Source organism: Equus caballus, chromosome 5 (genome assembly GCF_041296265.1).
Source record: "Equus caballus isolate H_3958 breed thoroughbred chromosome 5, TB-T2T, whole genome shotgun sequence".
NCBI lineage: Eukaryota > Metazoa > Chordata > Mammalia > Perissodactyla > Equidae > Equus > Equus caballus.
In genome coordinates, this window is record NC_091688.1 from 1,195,621 (window position 1) to 1,212,018 (window position 16,398).

Below are 16,398 nucleotides of genomic sequence, written 5' to 3' on the forward strand. Positions count from 1 at the left end.
ATAAATATTGCTTTCTATTTAGGGTTAAAAAAGCAATCTCATACGTACAGAAGAGACCAGACTTAATAGCTGTTTTGTTTTAAACCCAGCATGTTCAGTTTCCCACACACTCAGCTAGTGTGAAAGCTAAGACTTCAAATGCCACTTAGGCTGTGTTAATAGATGGAAGGGGCTGGTCCCACTGTCCTCCCGCCCCGAGGGAGCCACCTGCACCGCGAGCCCAGCTCTGTCCTGGGGGAGGCCGCTCACTCTCATTTGCTTGCTTTCTAGCTATTCTAGGACATGGAAACCCACGAAGTGCCTGTCCTCCCTTCTCCCCAGCCAGCTGTGTCCCGGCAGTGTCATCTCTCTGGGGGAGAAAGGAGGCCCCTCGCTCCCTCCCTCTCCCCAGCTCACTGACTTCTCTGTGGTGGCTGACACGTTCAGGATGTGGGGATTCAGTTGAGAGACGGGTTAAATTCCCCTTCCCCCCAGAAGAAGGCATTCGTTCCTGAGGACCCCAGCCTGGTAGCAGCCGCCCAGCGAGCCTCTCACCGGGGGCCAGATGGCACCCTATCCCTAGCGGCTTGTGGCTGCCACCACTCCCTCAGCTTCCTGCCTGTAACCAAGGAGTCTGAGGGAAAGGAGGGTAGCACAGAGGTGTCCCACCTTCCAGCCTCAGGCATGTCACAAGCATTTGAGCCAGCCAAGGCCCTGAGCCCTGGAGCCGTGCCAGCGCCCACTCTTCAGGTTACTGGTGCCTAGGGGAGGCAGGGGCAGCTGAGGAGGTGCAGGGTGGGGGGAGTGGGGGAGGTGGTGGCCGCAGGGCTCTGAGGCCTTCACAGGGCTCTGGGCTCTTACTGAAGGGAACGGCTCCTTGAATCTCTGTGCCATGCAGGCCGTCAGGAGAGGCAGCGACTGCTCATCCTCTAGAAGAAAAGAGAGGCAACGATTTCTGACTCCCGTTTTCCATGATCAGCACGGGCTCTGCCCCACCTCTTCCCCACAGGGCTCCTGCATCACAGAGGACGGGTCCAACCCTCACGGATGGAAACAGGCTAGATCCCACAGGCCAGCCCCAGTCAGCTGGCGGGCTGCCCAGGATGTGGCGGTGATGATCCCACAGCTCACAGGAAAGAGCACTGAGGCGCTAGGAGCATCACCACAGGTGCAGGAAGGAAGGGAGAGCGTCCTGCCTCGGCTTCCCAGCTTCTCCCTAAAGAACACACACTCAGCCATGGGAAAGAGCACGTGTGAACGGAGCCTGCTGACCTCAGCGTGGCGGGCGGCCCCCAGGGTGGGGAGAGCTGAGGGGCCATCCTCCAGCCCCTTCCCTAACTCTGTCCTGGGCCATACCTGTACCGCCATCTGCCGAGAAGCCGGGGCCTGGAGCAGAAGGCGGGAAACACTCGGCACTGCAAGCTGAGCTCCGTGGTTCTCAAAGTGTGGTCCCCAGAACAGCAGCATCAGCTTCCCTTGAAAACTCATCAGAAATGCAGGTTCACAGTTTCCGCCCAGACCTAGACCGGCTTTGTCTGTGTTAGCAAGCCCTCGGGGGATTCTGACATGGGAACCCTGCTCTCGCTGCGCTCACGCTCATGGTGAGGAGCGGTACCCCTGCCTTGGGGTGAGTGTTCTCCTTCTAGTTTCCGTGGGGCTGATGGTCTCACTTCCGCCTGTGTACACATCTGCAGCCTCCACAGCGGCTTAGAGCTGGCTTCCAATGCAAGCCTGCCCAGTGCATCTGCAGCTCCGGGCTCCTCCGGCTCCTGTGCGCACACTCCAGTCTCAGGAGACTCACGGCTTTCCCAGCCCAGCTCAGAAACAAGGGCTGCGGCCCACCGGCCTCTGCCTTGGAGCTGCCCCCTTGACCGCACACGAGAGTCCCTTCCCCTTGGCTCTCTTATCTTTCCAACGACGATCCTCTTCCATTTGGTCCTAAGAAGTCAATCTGGTTTTTCAAAAAGAAATACTGCAAAAGAAACCAGGCTCACTGCAAATTATACTAAAGTGAACCAGGAAGATAAACGCAACAATCTCCTTGTCTCACAGCTCTCCCCTCCCCTGTCCTCTGTCACCCCACTGCCCCATCTGCCCGGTGAGCCAAAGTGCTTGCTGTCTCGATGATTTACAGTTCTCGGCATGACTCTGCCTCTCGGGTCTGTTCAATTAGAAACAGGCTGGGACTTGCGTCCCATGCACCAGCATGTTAACTGCTTATCAGAGAAAGAGAAGGGGCCACGATGTTTGGTGATGGAAATTTCCACTCTCTCCATCTCTGGGTTTTCTCCATTGTCCTCTCCCACCCCCCTCCTTGCCTCCTATGCTTCCTACCTCTCTTGTCAGTCTCTCCAGGGAGCAGGCCCAGAGGCACCTGGCAGGCCAGAGTCCAAACCTAAAAAGAACTGTGCCCCCCCCCCCCCCCCACCTCCTCCTCCACCCCCTGGCTCCCTCTGTCGCCTCTGGGCTTTGAAGAGATTCCAGAGCAGAAAGCACTTCAGTTATACGCAGTACTCAAAGGCTTATTTTCCTTTTGTTTCCTTTCCCCCCTTATCATTGTTGTTCTTATTTATTTTTATTTTTTACAAAACAGGAGAAAAGAGTGAACTGGATTGGGGGGAGGTGACACATTTCTCCACAAAGGTACAAAATTGCCTGCAGAAAGCCAAGCTCAGAGTGCCGACCACCGGGCTGCCTTCGCAGGCGCGTCTCCCCAGATGTCCTTCAGATCCGGCTGGGGATCCACTCTGGGAGCCGTCCCACGAGGTGGGGAGGGGAGGCCTCCTTCAGCCCTTGCCCAGGCGGGGAAAGAGCAAGCAGCTGAGACTGTACAAAGAAAGAGGAGAGGAGGGCGCATCCTGGGGGCCAAGGGCCGGGGACACGGGCAGGGGACAGCCAGGCGGAGCCCAGGAGCCTCTGGGCACGTAGACCACCGGGGAGGCGGAAGGCTCAAGGCAGAGTCCTTCCTCACCCTTGGAGGGGCTCCTCAGGATGCAGGAGCACCCCTTGAGGCCACGAAGCCCCATCTGTCTTGGTCCAGCTGCCAGGCCTCAAGCACATGGGTCCATGTCACTCTCCTGGCAGGGCATCTGGCTCAGACTGCTTCCCTTTAGGTAAAAAGTAGTCCTAGTTATTTCTCTACTGCTGAGAACAGGCTGAGCTTCAGGAATTTTGCAATAATGGTGGTGACAGGGTCTCCCCTTCGGAGGACCGGGACAGCCTCCTCCCTGGATTCCAGGGTAGGACAAGAGGTGCAGACACCACCCGGACTGAGGGGGCACTCCAGCCCCAGAAAGCCCAGGCTGGAAGGAGAGGCCGCCCCCTGACGCCCTGCCTGGGCTGGCCAGTGCCAAGGTGGGCTGCTAGCCCAGCTGCCAGCAGGAGGACAGCGAGAGCCAGGATGGCTATGAGCCCAGGTCGGTCCCCTAAGGCTCTGTGGCAAGGAGCGGCCTCTTTAGTCCTGGTCCATACACATGCCAACTGGGTGTGGGCATCAGCAAAGGCCACTTGCAAGCAGGCCCAGTACTCCGTGGCCTGATGGAGGCGAGTGATGTTGTAGCTGTGGGTGCCCCGTGGCAGGCGAGCCAGAGCAGTGGCCCCCTGGCCCCGGAGGGAGGAGGTGCTGGACCAGGTGAGGTTGGTGGAGACTGTGTTGGGTGGGGGAACCCAAGCTAGCAAGATGTGATAAGGGTGGGTCTCCTGCACTCGGAGCTCCAGCCTCCATCCCTTGCCCCTGCCTGGCTGCAGGGGAGCCCGGCCAACAACTACACTGACCGTCTTAGTGTCAGCCCCCACCAGGTTCTGGGCCACACAGGTGTACAGCCCTGCCTCCTCTGCGGTCACCCTCCGCAGCTCCAGGGTCCCCTCCGGGTATACCCGGTACTTCCGGCCTGCACGGGCAGCCGTCAGTCGAACCCCAGCTGGAGTGACCCAGTAGATCTCGGGTTCCGGTTCAGCCAGTGCCCGGCAGTGCAGCATCAGGCTCTCTCCACTGACCACCTGGAGGCTGGAGGGGAAGCTGCGGGGGGAGATGAGGGGCAGGCAGCGGTCCGTCATCTCCCGGAAGGGCACCTCACGGACCGGGAGGCGCTGGAGGTCTGGCGGCTCAGCACACAGGGTGGACTGCGGCTCGATGAAGCGGACATGGGTGCCGGTGGCATTGGCCCAGCGGATGACACAGTCACAGCGGATGGGGTTGCCATGGAGACCCACCTCCTGCAGGTTGGGCAGGGACTCCACTGTCTGCTGGTGCAAGGCACTGAGAGCGTTGTTGTTGAGCATGAGGGTCTCCATCTGGGGCAGGTGGTGGAAGGCGCGGGGGTGGATGAAGGACAGCCGGGGGTTGTTGGTGATATCCAGCTTGGTCAGCTCGGGCAGGTTGACCAGGGCAAACTTGTCAATGGAAACCAGCTCCTCCATGTTGTTCAGCCCAAGCTCCTTGAGGTGCAGCATGTTGGCAAAGTCCCCCGGCCCCACCCGCTGGAGCGGGTTCTTGTTCAGGTCGAGGAACTTGAGCCCCGGCACCTGTTCCAGTGCCCGCCTGGGCACCCGGGCCAGCTGGTTGTCGTAGAAGGAGAGGCTCTCCAGGCTCTGCAGCCCCTCCAGGGCGTAGTCGGAGATCTCCTGCAGGCTCATGCCTGCTAGCACCAGGCTGCGCAGGTTGGCCAGCGGCCGGAAGTTCATGTCCAGGATGGCGTCCACCTTGTTGCCGCCAATCATCAGGATCTCCAGGTTGGGCAGCATCTCGAACCAGCGGCTGTCCACAGCCCTCAGCAGGTTGGAGTTGAGGTGCAGCCGCAGCAGGTTGCTGAGGCCAGCGAAGGCCCTGGGGGCAATGCGGTACAGCTGGTTGTGGTTGAGATAGAGCTCCTGCAGGCTGGCCAGCCCTGCAAAGCTGTGGTCCTCCAGCCGGCTCAGCTGGTTCTCCTCCAGGTGCAGGCTCAGCAGCTGGGGCAGGGCACGGAGATCACAGTCCCGGGCATCAGAAAAGCTGTTCTGGGACAGGTCCAGCTCTGTGAGGTTGGCCAGGTAGGCGAGCTCACTCTGGTCCACGCGGACGATGCTGTTGCTCTGCAGGAGCAGGGTCTGCGTGCCCACAGGCAGCGCCGGGGGCACAGCCGTCAGGAACAGGTCATTGCAGTCCACGGTGGTGGCCTCACGGTACGATGAGCGGGGCGTATACCAGGGCCGGATCTGGCAGGCACACTGAGGGGGGCAGGGCACACGCCAGGGCACCACGGGCACAGCGGCGGTGGCACCGGCCACCCAAGCCAGCAAGAGGGGGGCCACGAAGAGCCTCATGGTGGAGCCACAGGGCGGGGGAACATCCACAAGAGGAGTCTGGAGTCCTGCTCTTAGCGGTTTGCAGGCTGAGGGTCAGCAGCCAGGCCAGCGCCTGGGGAGCCACCCTCCCAGGGCAGTCCTTCTATGCAGGGACGGCTGGGCATCACTTCTCGCCCTCCTGGGTGCAGCTCTCCCTCCTCCGTGGCTGGGCCTGCTCGTTCATGGCCACGCCCCGCCGGGCCGCCCTGGAAGCAGAGGGGGAAGGGTCAGAGAGGCGGCAGAGAGGCAGTCTATTCCCCCTCCCGTGTCTCCCTGTTTGACTCGGGAGGCCAAGGGAGCTGAGGGGGGTGGGCCAGGCTCCCGGGTTCTGTCCTAGTCCTTAGGCTTCCGTGTCCTTTTCCACGACCTGCTGGGGAGTGAGGGGCTGAGAGTCTGCAGGGCAGGAGCGAGAGGCTGGGCCTGGAAGCTTCCAGGGTAACTTGGGAAAGGCGTGTGTGTGTGGAGGAGAGGGGATGGCTGGGTTGCTTTCATCTCCAGAGTCCTTCTGCGCCCAGAGAGGTGCAGAGTAGATGTCACAGCTTCCTCACATCTCTCCTCCCCACTCCTTGGCTCACTCAGTAAACGGAAAATACAACAATACTTCCCAGACCTCCCCTGAGCGGGGTGAGGAGGGGGTGGTAGAAACAAGCGTAACTTCTAAACGCCAGGCTGGGCTCCCAGGGCTCTGGAAGCTGAGAGGCATTGGACCCAGACCCCCAACTCAGACAGGCTGGGGAAGTGGGGTGTCCTGCCCGAGGTCTGCGTGGGCTCTCGCGGGGTAGGGTCCAGCTTCCATGTTCGCCAACTTCCCTGCCTGGACGCAGGGGCTTTTCCTTTCCCAAAAGCCTGGCCCAGAGGCCTGGAAGGAGGTGGTGAGGTTAGGAAGCCCGGGTCTGAACTCCTCAGCCCTGCAGGTAAGACCTCATGTGACTTGGCCCTGGCTTCTGACTTCCTGACTTCTGGCTTCTCTTGCTGCCACCCACTTACACACTGTGCACAGCCCTTTTGGGTTGAAGTTATCCTGACACGTCCCACTTCTCATGTCTCCTTGTTGTCTCCCAGACAGCCCCTACTTGTTCTTCAAGACTCAACTTGTGGTCAGTCACCTCCTACAGAAAGCTTCTCCCAAACCTTCCTACCCCTGGCTGGCTAAGGGGCCCACCTTGTGCTCTTACAGTGCCCCATGCCTCCTGGGTCACTGCCCTGACCACATTAGCTGGAAATGTCTCCCCTGCTAGGGACCTGTCTTGCTCATCCTCATGCTTCTAGCACAGGGCAGGTGCCCAGTGAGTGTTTATTGTTTGAATCAATCTCTGGGGCTCTGGGGCCCCTATCCCGCAGGAGGTCAGGCCCCCACCCCTACCACAATGTAGGATCCATCCCGTGCATCGGTAACCACTCCGGGTTCTCAGACCCCACGGCCAGGTTGCATCGCCCTGGAGGCAAGTCCACTGTGGCCTAGAACCAAGATGGGGGAGAATGGGGGCACCCCTGGGCCTGGTCCGACTCCTTCCCGCAAGTCTGACTGGGGTAGTTTTCCAGCTGCAGGCGTCAGGGAGGCGCACAACCTTATTGAACACCTGTGATTTGCCGGGACTCTTCAAAGACTCTGAGTGTCTTATTTCATTTAACTCATAACGAGTCTACAACATAAGTGCTAACACCTCCAGTTTGCAAATGAAGAAACTGAGGTTCAGAAGAAGTTAAAGAATTTGGCTTAAGTCACATAGCTGGTAGGCAGCAGGAGATAGGGGTCCAGCCCCAGCCGAGCCCGCATCATTTAGAGCATGCTGCTCCACCCCCGGCCTGGCCCGCGCTCACCTGGGCACCTGGGGTGCACTGGCTGTTGCACCAGCAGGCTGGCTGCCTGTTCCTGGAGCTGCAGGAGGCTGTGTCTCCTACCACCTTCCAGGCAGGTGCCCTCAGCTGGCCACGGAGGCTCTTTGCCCCCCATCCCGCTTCCAGGATGCTGAGGCTGGGAAGGGGGGCAGCTGGAGGCGTGGTACCCTCCCTCAGCGGAAGAGCGGGTGCTTGCTTACATCTGACTACTTCCCACCTTCTGCTGCAGCTATTTCTGAAGGTGGGAAAAGCACCCGTGGCTTCAGATGCAGAGGTTTTGCGTAGGGGTGTGTGCACTGACACGTAAAACTCAGGGCAAACAAACACATGTGCGCACACGCATGTGCAAGGGGAGCCTGGAACCGGTCATCCAAGCCGGTGACGCGGTCAGGAAGGAGGAGACAGTTCGTGGGTGTGCTGTGTGGGTGGAGAGGCAGCAGGGACAGCTGGGTCCCTGGAAGGCCTGACAGGGAAGTGGATCTCAGGCCAGTGGGCCTGTCACTTAGGCACCAGAGGCCCTGCCTCCTGCCTAGACCTGGCACAACACAGCAGAACCTACCAGCAAAGAGATCTCACTGTCACCACTTCCAGCCAGAGTGCCCTGGAAGAGATATGGACTGGTCTGAGCGGCTGCTCCTTAGGCATCAAATGAGGTTGCCATAAGGATTAAGGAGCTGAGTGTGGTGCACACAGAAGAGCTCAATAATGCTAGTTTCCTTCCAGCTCCACTCACCCCCCCAGGGGTGGGGGGCTCTCCAGCTACAGGACTTCATAGGGGGAGCAGAAGTTGGATCCTAGGGCTCAGCAGGCCCTATGAAGCTGGCCCACTGTGGGCCACTGCAGCCCCCAGGCGGGGTGGAAGGTGTAAGCAGAAATAGAGAACACATCACACATTTAAAGAGTGCCACTCTGGCAGGACCAACAACACAAAGGGTCTCGAGAGCCCAAGACAGCTGTCCAGAGGAGAGAAGGCTGGAGTGGCTGGAGAGGGAACTTGAGCCAGGCCCCATGCATCTCCCTGGCCTTCAGACCCTACCTGAGCTGAGGCATCTCCCCTCCTCTAATGCTTTATTCTAACACCTTCGTGATGAAGAAACCATTTAAAACTTAATTAGACGGGGCCGGCCTGGTGGCATAGTGGTTAAGCTCACGTGCTCTGCTTCGGTGGCCCAGGGTTGATGGGTTCAGATCCTGGGTGTGGACTGAGCACTGCTCACCAAGCCACGCTGTGGCAGCATCCCACATAAAATAGAGGAAGATGGCACAGATGTTAGCTCAGCAACAATCTTCCTCTCACACACACACACCAACCCTTAATCAGAGACCTCCACAGACTGGCAGCACCCTCCTCCTTGGGCCCTGGGGTGGGCGGGTGGCTGGGGGAGGCAGTTGTCTGGAGCCCATCGAAAGAGAGGGGCAGCAGACTGATGACTCACGTTTGCTCGCACCTCTGACCCCAAGGCTTGGCAGGGGCCCAGACCAATCCTCCGCCTCCATGAGGCCCCTCCAGGATGGGACTGACCACTGCCCACCCGCGGCCGCCCCCTTTGAAGGCTGTTGGGCACGAGGCTGACTCGTGCAGGCTGGTTAGCAGTCTGCCAGGAGCTGCGGGGAAAGCGAATTGTTTTCTCTCCATAATCTTCCGGCGTGAGTGCGAGTTCAGACTAGCACGTCTACATTTCCCTCAACTGGATGAGAAGCTCCTTGTGGCAGGGGTGGTGTCTTACGTGCTTTTTGTGCCCCACAGCACCAAGTGTAGGCCTGAGCATGCAGAGGGTACCCAAGGGATACAAATAGTGAAACGTGTAGTCCCCTATCAGCTCTGTGTGTAGACAGAGAAGGGATTATTCACTTTCATTTTGCAGGGGAAGCAACTGAGGCTCTGAGAGGTTAAGTGACTGAGAGGTGGCAGGTCTGGATTAGAACACAGGTCTTTGGCTCTCTGGAGTCACGCCCGGCAGATGGATGCCTGCCTCCCAGGAGCAGTGTGCACGGGGGGCTCGGAGTGACTGCCTCGGGTGCGGACCCCTCCAGGTGACCTGGGCCCTCAGCACCTCCTCCCTGTGGCTACTTGATGGGCCCCTCAGCAGCATTCCTTGATTTCCGGCCAGCGTGACTCCCTGGGGGACAGCACGGGGAAGGCCCTGTTCCTATGTGAGCGTGGCTGGGCCTGGAACCAGAGGGACCAACAGCCAGCAGGCTGCCCACAGACCTCAGCCTGCCTCCTGACTGGGAGCTGAGGGCTGCTCCTGGTGCAGGGACTGCTGGCCAGCCATGGCCTTCAGTGACAGGAGACTGAAAGCCCTGGGGCCACATCAAGGCAACAGGGTTGCCCACGGATGCAGTCTCTCCGTCGCCTCCTCCCCACTCCTCCGCCCTCCCTGGTGCCTTCCGCCCAGCCCCTGGGAGCCGAGCGTCCAGGGGGAGGGGCTGGTGGGGGACAGGTGATAGATTGCCTGGTCTTCGCTGCTTCAGTGCCAGGGCCCCCCTGAGCTGCGGAGACAGAAGGGCAGCATAACTGAGCGTATCGTTGATAAACTCCGGCCTCCTCACCAGCAGATAAGTGCTGGGTGGGAGGGATGCAGAGGGAGGGGGGGCCAGCACCCCATCTGTGCACCTGGCCTCCAGTGCCTCCTGGGATGTGAGTATGGCTCCTCACTCCCACCTCTCATTTAGTCACAGACAACCAGGACCTCAGAGCTGGAGGAGACCTCAGCGTTGATCTGGAGTCTGAATTCCATAAGTAACTGGTGCAAGGGAGGAGTGGTGGAGGGGAGGAAGCTTGGGCTTTGCGTCAGAGTCTGGGCCGGGCTCTGCCTCTGCTGTGTGACCTTGGCAGAGTGGTCACCTGCACCTCCAACGCCTGAGCTGGCAAATGGGGACAACACGCTGCTCGCAGAATTGCTGGGAGGAGCACGGGGTGTGAGTGCACGAAGCACCTCTCATTCCATCTTACACATACTTCTCTCTCACCTTTTGTAATAAACTTTTTTCATATTATCGAGGTATGACATATGTAGAGGAGAGTGCATAAATGGCCCCAACCCCAAGTGTACAGCTCAACCAATTTCTACATTTGTAGATACTGGTACAGCCCCACCCAGAATAAGATGTGGATGCTTCCAGCAGTGGGGAAGCTTCCTTCCCAGGCAATATCCAGCCGCCACCCGGAGTGAGCCACTGTCCTGATTTCTACCACCATCAACCAGCTTCATCCTTTAAACCCAGACGTCCCCTCCTTCTCCATCACAGTTTGGGAGCAGGGTCTTGTGAAATAGCCCACTTTGGCACCAGGGAACTCCAGAACTTCAGATTTGCAATTCGCTTAATTCATCCTCATGCTTCAAACTGGGCTGTAGCTTCATCAGCGATCTCCGGGGAGGGGGACTGGTCCCTCTTTCTTGTCCTACAATTCCCATATCTAGAAATTGCTCTGTGCCTTGGTGGGCCGGAATCCTTAGGCCTGGGCCTGAGTGCCCCCCTGCCTCGGGGCGGGGAGATGTGCGAGCGCCTCCCCCCTGCTCAGGCGGTACTGTAGCCCTGTGAGCCTCATCCGACCTCCCTTCTGGGCCACCCCTGGGAGGACGCTGCGACCCCTGGGTCTCCTCACCACAGAGTCTGGGGCACCAGGTGAGAGGACAATTGAGGGGTGGCCAGGAACCAGGGACCCAGATTGCTTCAAACTGCCCCTGGGCCTCCCAGCCCGGCCGTCTCAGAGGCCCCTCACCCTCAACTTATCCCAAGTCCAGCTTCTCCCACCAAACCTGCTCTTGCTCCTTCGGTCCCATCTCTGTCAGTCAGCGCCACCATCCACCAGTCTCCAAGACTGGAAATCTCGCTGCCATCTTGACCTGCCCCTCCCACCCCCACCCCGACAGTGCTCGCACTTACTTTCCCTTTCCATCTCTTGTCTGGACCCTACAATGGCCTCTTTCGGTCTCTCTTCCTCACCCTAGAGTGAGCCTCTCATTCCCAGACACCCCGTGCTCCTGCCAAATCAGACTTGCTATTTCCTTCCACACCTCCGGCCTCTCACTCTGCCTGCAAAGCCCTTCCCCAACTTCAACTATTGAACTCCTCTTCAGTCATAAAAACCCATCCCAAATGCCACTTCCTCTGGGGCTCTCTCCACGATTCCCTCTGAGAAGGGTGGTTACTCCTGCGGCGTCCCTGAGACTGAACAGACGTGCACATAGCACTTTCCTTGCTGCCAGGCTGCGTGCGAGTGTGCCTGCACGGCCCCGCTGGAAGCTTCTCCGGGGAACGATGGTGATGGAGTTTTGCATCCCCAGAGCCTAGCCCAGCGCGCAGCGCAGAATTTCCCTGTAGGGGTGGGACGTGTTCTACTGCGTAAACTGTGAATCGCAACCCATTAGCAGGTCATGAAAACAATTCAAAGTGGGTCATGATCTGCATTTTTTTAAAAAGTGAAATAAAACAGTAAATATCAGAGTGCATTGTATGTAGCTAGATTAGGCATTATTTTGAGAAGCATTTTGTGACGCACGTGCGCGCACACACACGTGTACAGGGACATGATGCAAAATCATGCATTTTTTGCTTTGGGTCCCAAATAGAAAAGCTTGACAACCATTATTTTCTGAGTGTCTCTCTTGGTGAGTCCCTTTAACTCTTGGTGATGCCACTGGAAGGATGATATAAAGCAAAGTTCCAGAGGAAAGACGTGACATTCTCCAGCGCCTTCTATGAGCCAGGATTTCTGTTTGCTGGCCATTCTGTGTACCTCCTCCCATCCTCCCAACAACCCTGTGAAAAAGGTCCTCTCTAGATGAGAAACCTCAAGTCCAGTGAAGCTACTGGATCAGCCCGAAGCCTCCCGGCTAGGGCGTGGGAGAGCCCGAATCTGGGCGCAGGTGTGTCTCATTCACTGGAAACCCATTCTGTTTCCATGATGGTGGTGCTGAAGCTGACTTCCAAGAATGGGTGATGGTGGGGGGTGGGCATCTCCTGGGAAGGACGAGCTTTCTCATGTCCACCCTCGCTAGCCCCTCCTGCTGGAGTGAGAGGAGTCCGTGTTCCAGTAAAAACTCCTTCCTGGGCCTGGGAGGGAAGGGACTTGTCCCCGAGCAGAAATGTCTGTGTGCCCAGGTCCCCGGCTGGCTGGGCCGCAGGGAGGGTGTTAGAGGTGGAAGCCTGGAAGGCAGCCTGCTTGTTCCTTCTGAATTAGGAGTGGGGGTGCCAGCGGGCAGCACACAGTTGTTTTTGTCTGGTTGCACTGCACCAAAGAAGGCTCAGGGGAGCGGAGCCGGCTTGCCAGGGCACAGGGAGCAGCGCCAGGCTGAGTCCCACTGCCAGGTGCTGCCAGGCCTCTGCTGACCGCCTGCCCATCCTCAGGAAGCCTTCTCTGACCCCGCCGCCCCTCTCCTGGGCTCCGACTGTGCCCCGCATCCCCCCATCATAAACTGGCTGGTTACTGTCTGTCTCTCCCACCAGACTGTGAGCCTCTCAGGGGAAAGAACTGTGCTCCAAGTGCCAGTTCCTCCAACAGTCTGGCACACAGTAGGAGCTCAGAAAACATCTGTGGAAGGGGGAAAAGCGGGAGGTAAGGAAGGAAAAAAGGCAAGGAAGTGCAGGGCGGGGAGAGAGGAAGGGGCTGGCTGGCTGTTTCAGAGCTCCAGAAGACCAGGTGGGTCAGAGTCTGGGCTCGGGCCTCTTCCGCCTGCCTACTCGCCAGCTGGAAGGGGACACACAGGGCCGGCGCCCTGCCCCCCGCTCTGGCCACTGTGCGGCCACTGTAGCCCCCTCGGGGGAGAAGGCACTTCTCTCTGACTCAGGTTTATGCCTCCGGGGGCTCTGATCCTCACCCACCTGGAGCTGTCTCAGGCTGCCCCTCCAGAAATCCTGTGGACTCCAGCCACCTCTCTGAGGGCTTCGCGTAGTGCCTCAAATGAGGCCTTTAGAGCCCGGTGCTGGCCGTGTGACCTTGAATGTTCTCCTCATCAGGCTCTTCCTCTGAAACCCGGCAGAAAGCCTACCTCACCGGGGAAAAGTGAAACGATGATGTCTGTAACGCACCTGGAGCTCAGGAGACCCCTTTCCCTGTTTATCCACCTCAGTGTGGTGGGGCACAGCCCCTGGCTTCTAAACCCCCTTCGTTCCAGGCCAGCACCAGACTGGCCCTGCTGATGGTCACGTGGCCTCTAAGCCGGGCACCCTCTCTTGGGAGCCCTCCCATTGCAGGCGGACACTCCTTCCGGATGGAGCTGCCCTCTCCTGCGTCAACTATAAGCCCTCCCTGAGGCCTCCAACCGGGGTCTAGTTTCTGGTCTTCAGGGTGGCTCTAGGACTCGGCTCATGGAAGCTCGCCGATGCCTGGCACAGCGCTCACCCATAAACAACCCAGCTCCTCCCAGCTCAGGCGAGCAGCTCCTGGTTCCCCAGATGCTCCCTGGGAGGGTGCAGAGGGCCCCTCCTAGCAGAGTTCTAAGTGTCCCGGCTTGATGGCAGCCCAGACATTCTACGCTGGCCCCAGGCACAAGCCGGAGGGGCAGCCCAGCCCAGCCACTGAGCCTCTCCCACCTCCCCCTCTAATTCCTTCCCAGAATCAGATGAGGTGCTGGGCAGACCCTGCAGCGTTCTTGAAGGGCTAGCTCCTGTAGCCAGGGCCCCAGGACACCCCTTCAGACACAGTGGGTCCCTAGTAGCTAGGTGCAGGGGAAAGGAGGAGAAAGCTCCAGAGAGATGCAAAAAGGCTCTTTCCTGCCCCCGTGCCTTTGCACATGCAGGGGCCTTGCCCAGAAGTCCCTTTCCTCACTGTGTATCTCAGGAATCCCTCCCACCTCTGGGGTCTCAATGCACATTCAGTCGCTGAAGGCTTCCCTGAGCACCGCCCACCCCGAGTAATCATCCCTTGCATCTCCCCCATCCTCGAACAGCCCACGTCCAATACTATGCTCATCTTCTCTCAGACGGTGCACTCCTCCGGGGCAGCTCTGTGGCTCGTGGCCCCAGAACTAACAGAGAGGGAAGCCCGACAGGTATCCAGTGTGGTCTGAGGTGAATGGGCACCAGCTGGAGGTGTGAGTTCCCCTCTCCAGGGTTTGCAGTGCAGAGGGAGGGACCCCCCCCCCCCAAGGCATAGTGGGGTGGGGGTGCCTGGGGAGAAGGTTTGGGGCCTGGGTGCCGAAGAGAAAGAGGCAGAGAGAATGGGGAACAAACCGGTTAAACAAGCAGAAAGGCCAAACCTCTTCCAATGGAAAAGGAAAATGAAACCAGAATGAAAATGGACAAGGCGGAGAGGAAAGGAGACCCACCCATCCCGTCAGCAGGCCTCCAGATGAAGCTCCGAGAGAGATCAGAGCAGGAGCTGTGGGCCGGCCGGGCTCCCGCCTCCTCCTCCGGAGGCTCTGGCGGCCAGGCCTGGAGAGGACGGCTGCAGCTGAGGCCCCGCCGCGGTTCTGGCCCCCTCGCCACCGTGAGAACGGCCTGTCAGTCCGCACCACCTCTTCGAGGCCTGCCCTGACCATTCCTTCCCGGGACCCCTCCCCAGTCCCACTGGGCTCTCCCTCAGCAGTCCCCTCCCCAGATCGGGGTCAGACCTGTGCAGAGCGTTTCTCAGAAGCTCCATCCGACCTTCTCTACCCTCAGCCAGCTTCTCTGAAGCCAGAGCGGGAAGCAGAGGTCAGGGTGCGGGAGCCCGTGGTAGAGGACAGGACGGGGCTGGGTTCTCGTCCCGGCTTAGGGACAGACCTCGGAATCCGTCCCCTTACCTCTCCAGGCCCGGGCTCCTCATCTGTGAAGTGAGGGATGGGTTAGAGCACCAGCCCTAAAACTGTGGGCCCTGGACCAGTGTCAGCCTCTCCTGGAAACGTGTTAGGATTTGGGTTCTCGAGCCCACCCCAGGCCTCCAGAATCGGGAACGGAGGTGAGCCAGCAACCGTGTTGGAGCAAACCCTCCAGGCGGCTCTGATGGGGGCTGGTGCTGAGAGTTCCCCCCGGGTCATCTCCAAGGCCCCTCCAGCAGAGATTAGAGTTCTGTGAATAAGAACAGTGCCGGCGGAAAGCTCTGGTAAAGCTATGCATATGAAGAGCTCCTCATCACTGTCCTGACAGACAACACTCCAGTATTCCAGACCCCTCACCTTCTCTGTCCTGGCCACAAGGGGACGCTCTGCCCGATGAGTGTTAATAGAGCCCAACGGTATGCTGGCACTGGGAGGGGCTGGGGTACTAGGTTATGCGGAGGGCAGGGGGAGGCACAGATTTAAAAAAACACTCCAGTAAAGCATAAGAGTTGTCAGAGAAGGAGTCACCAAGGTCCACAAGGGCACGGCCTAGAGGAGAGAACACGACTCTGCCTCATGTGAGAAGCTGGGCAAAAATTCAGAGGAAATTTACTAAACCTCACTGAATTTTACACTAAAAACAGGCAGATTGGGCCGGCTCCGTGGCCGAGTGGTTAAGTTCGCGTGCTCGCTGCGGCGGCCCAGGGTTCGGATCCTGGGTGCAGACATGGCACCGCTCGTCAGGCCACGTTGAGGCGGTGTCCCACATCCCACATCTGGAAGGACCTGCAACTAAGATATACAACTATGTACAGGGGGGTTTGGGGAGATAAAGCAGAAAAAAAAAAAAAAGATTGGCAACAGTTGTTAGCCCAGGTGCCAATCTTAAAACACACACAAAAAAACAGGCAGATTCGATGGTATGAAAATTATACTTCAATAAAGTTGTTTAAAAAAATTTACAAGGAAGTGTCTCCTGCTTCAGTAGGCCAGCAGAGCACAGCTGTGGAAGGCAGCGTGCACGTCCAGGGGACGCCGTGAGGTGGACCCCCAGAGTGCGGGTGACGTGCTGAAGGGCTGCAGCACCGGCCGGAGCCAGACTGGTCTGGACACGCTACCGCAGGCAGAGGGCGGCCGAGGGGGCATCTGAGGCTGTGAGCACCAGAGCCATCAATAACCACAACAATCTAGTGGGATTGGACGCAGCTTCAGTTCAAAGTCTCCCACATCCGCGAGCCTATATGATCCTCACAAGAGCCTTGTAAGGTCTTAGGTGCCATCACCTCATTTTAAGGGAAAGGATGTTAAGTGACTTGGCTAAGGTCACACAGCAAACCAGTAATGGAGCCAGGGCTAGAAGACAGCGTGCTTCCAGGTCTAGTCCTGATTTCCCCGGTGGGCAGCAGTGCTGATAACGGCGGCCCTTGACTGAGGACAGATGACGAGCGGGGCCATGGGTTAGGGGCCTGAGTGGTTGCACTGAGCGTTCGTAACCACAACTAGGATACGGGAT

General features: G+C 58.7%; 1 protein-coding gene across 8 annotated transcripts in view; it reads right to left on the reverse strand.

The window, feature by feature from the left end:
• LRRN2 (leucine rich repeat neuronal 2) overlaps positions 1–16,398 on the reverse strand; it is a 77,690-nt gene that overhangs the window by 16,554 nt on the left and 44,738 nt on the right. For 7 of the 8 annotated variants that reach the window (XM_023640253.2, XM_070266231.1, XM_070266227.1 and 4 more), the window contains one exon: positions 1,336–5,507. In XM_023640253.2, coding sequence (XP_023496021.1) covers positions 3,142–5,280 — 2,139 coding nt within the window. In that variant the 5' untranslated portion in view covers positions 5,281–5,507 and the 3' untranslated portion in view covers positions 1,336–3,141. Of the gene's footprint in view, positions 1–1,335; positions 5,508–16,398 lie in introns of those variants that run through there. The other variant, NM_001256956.1, reaches the window with a different exon arrangement.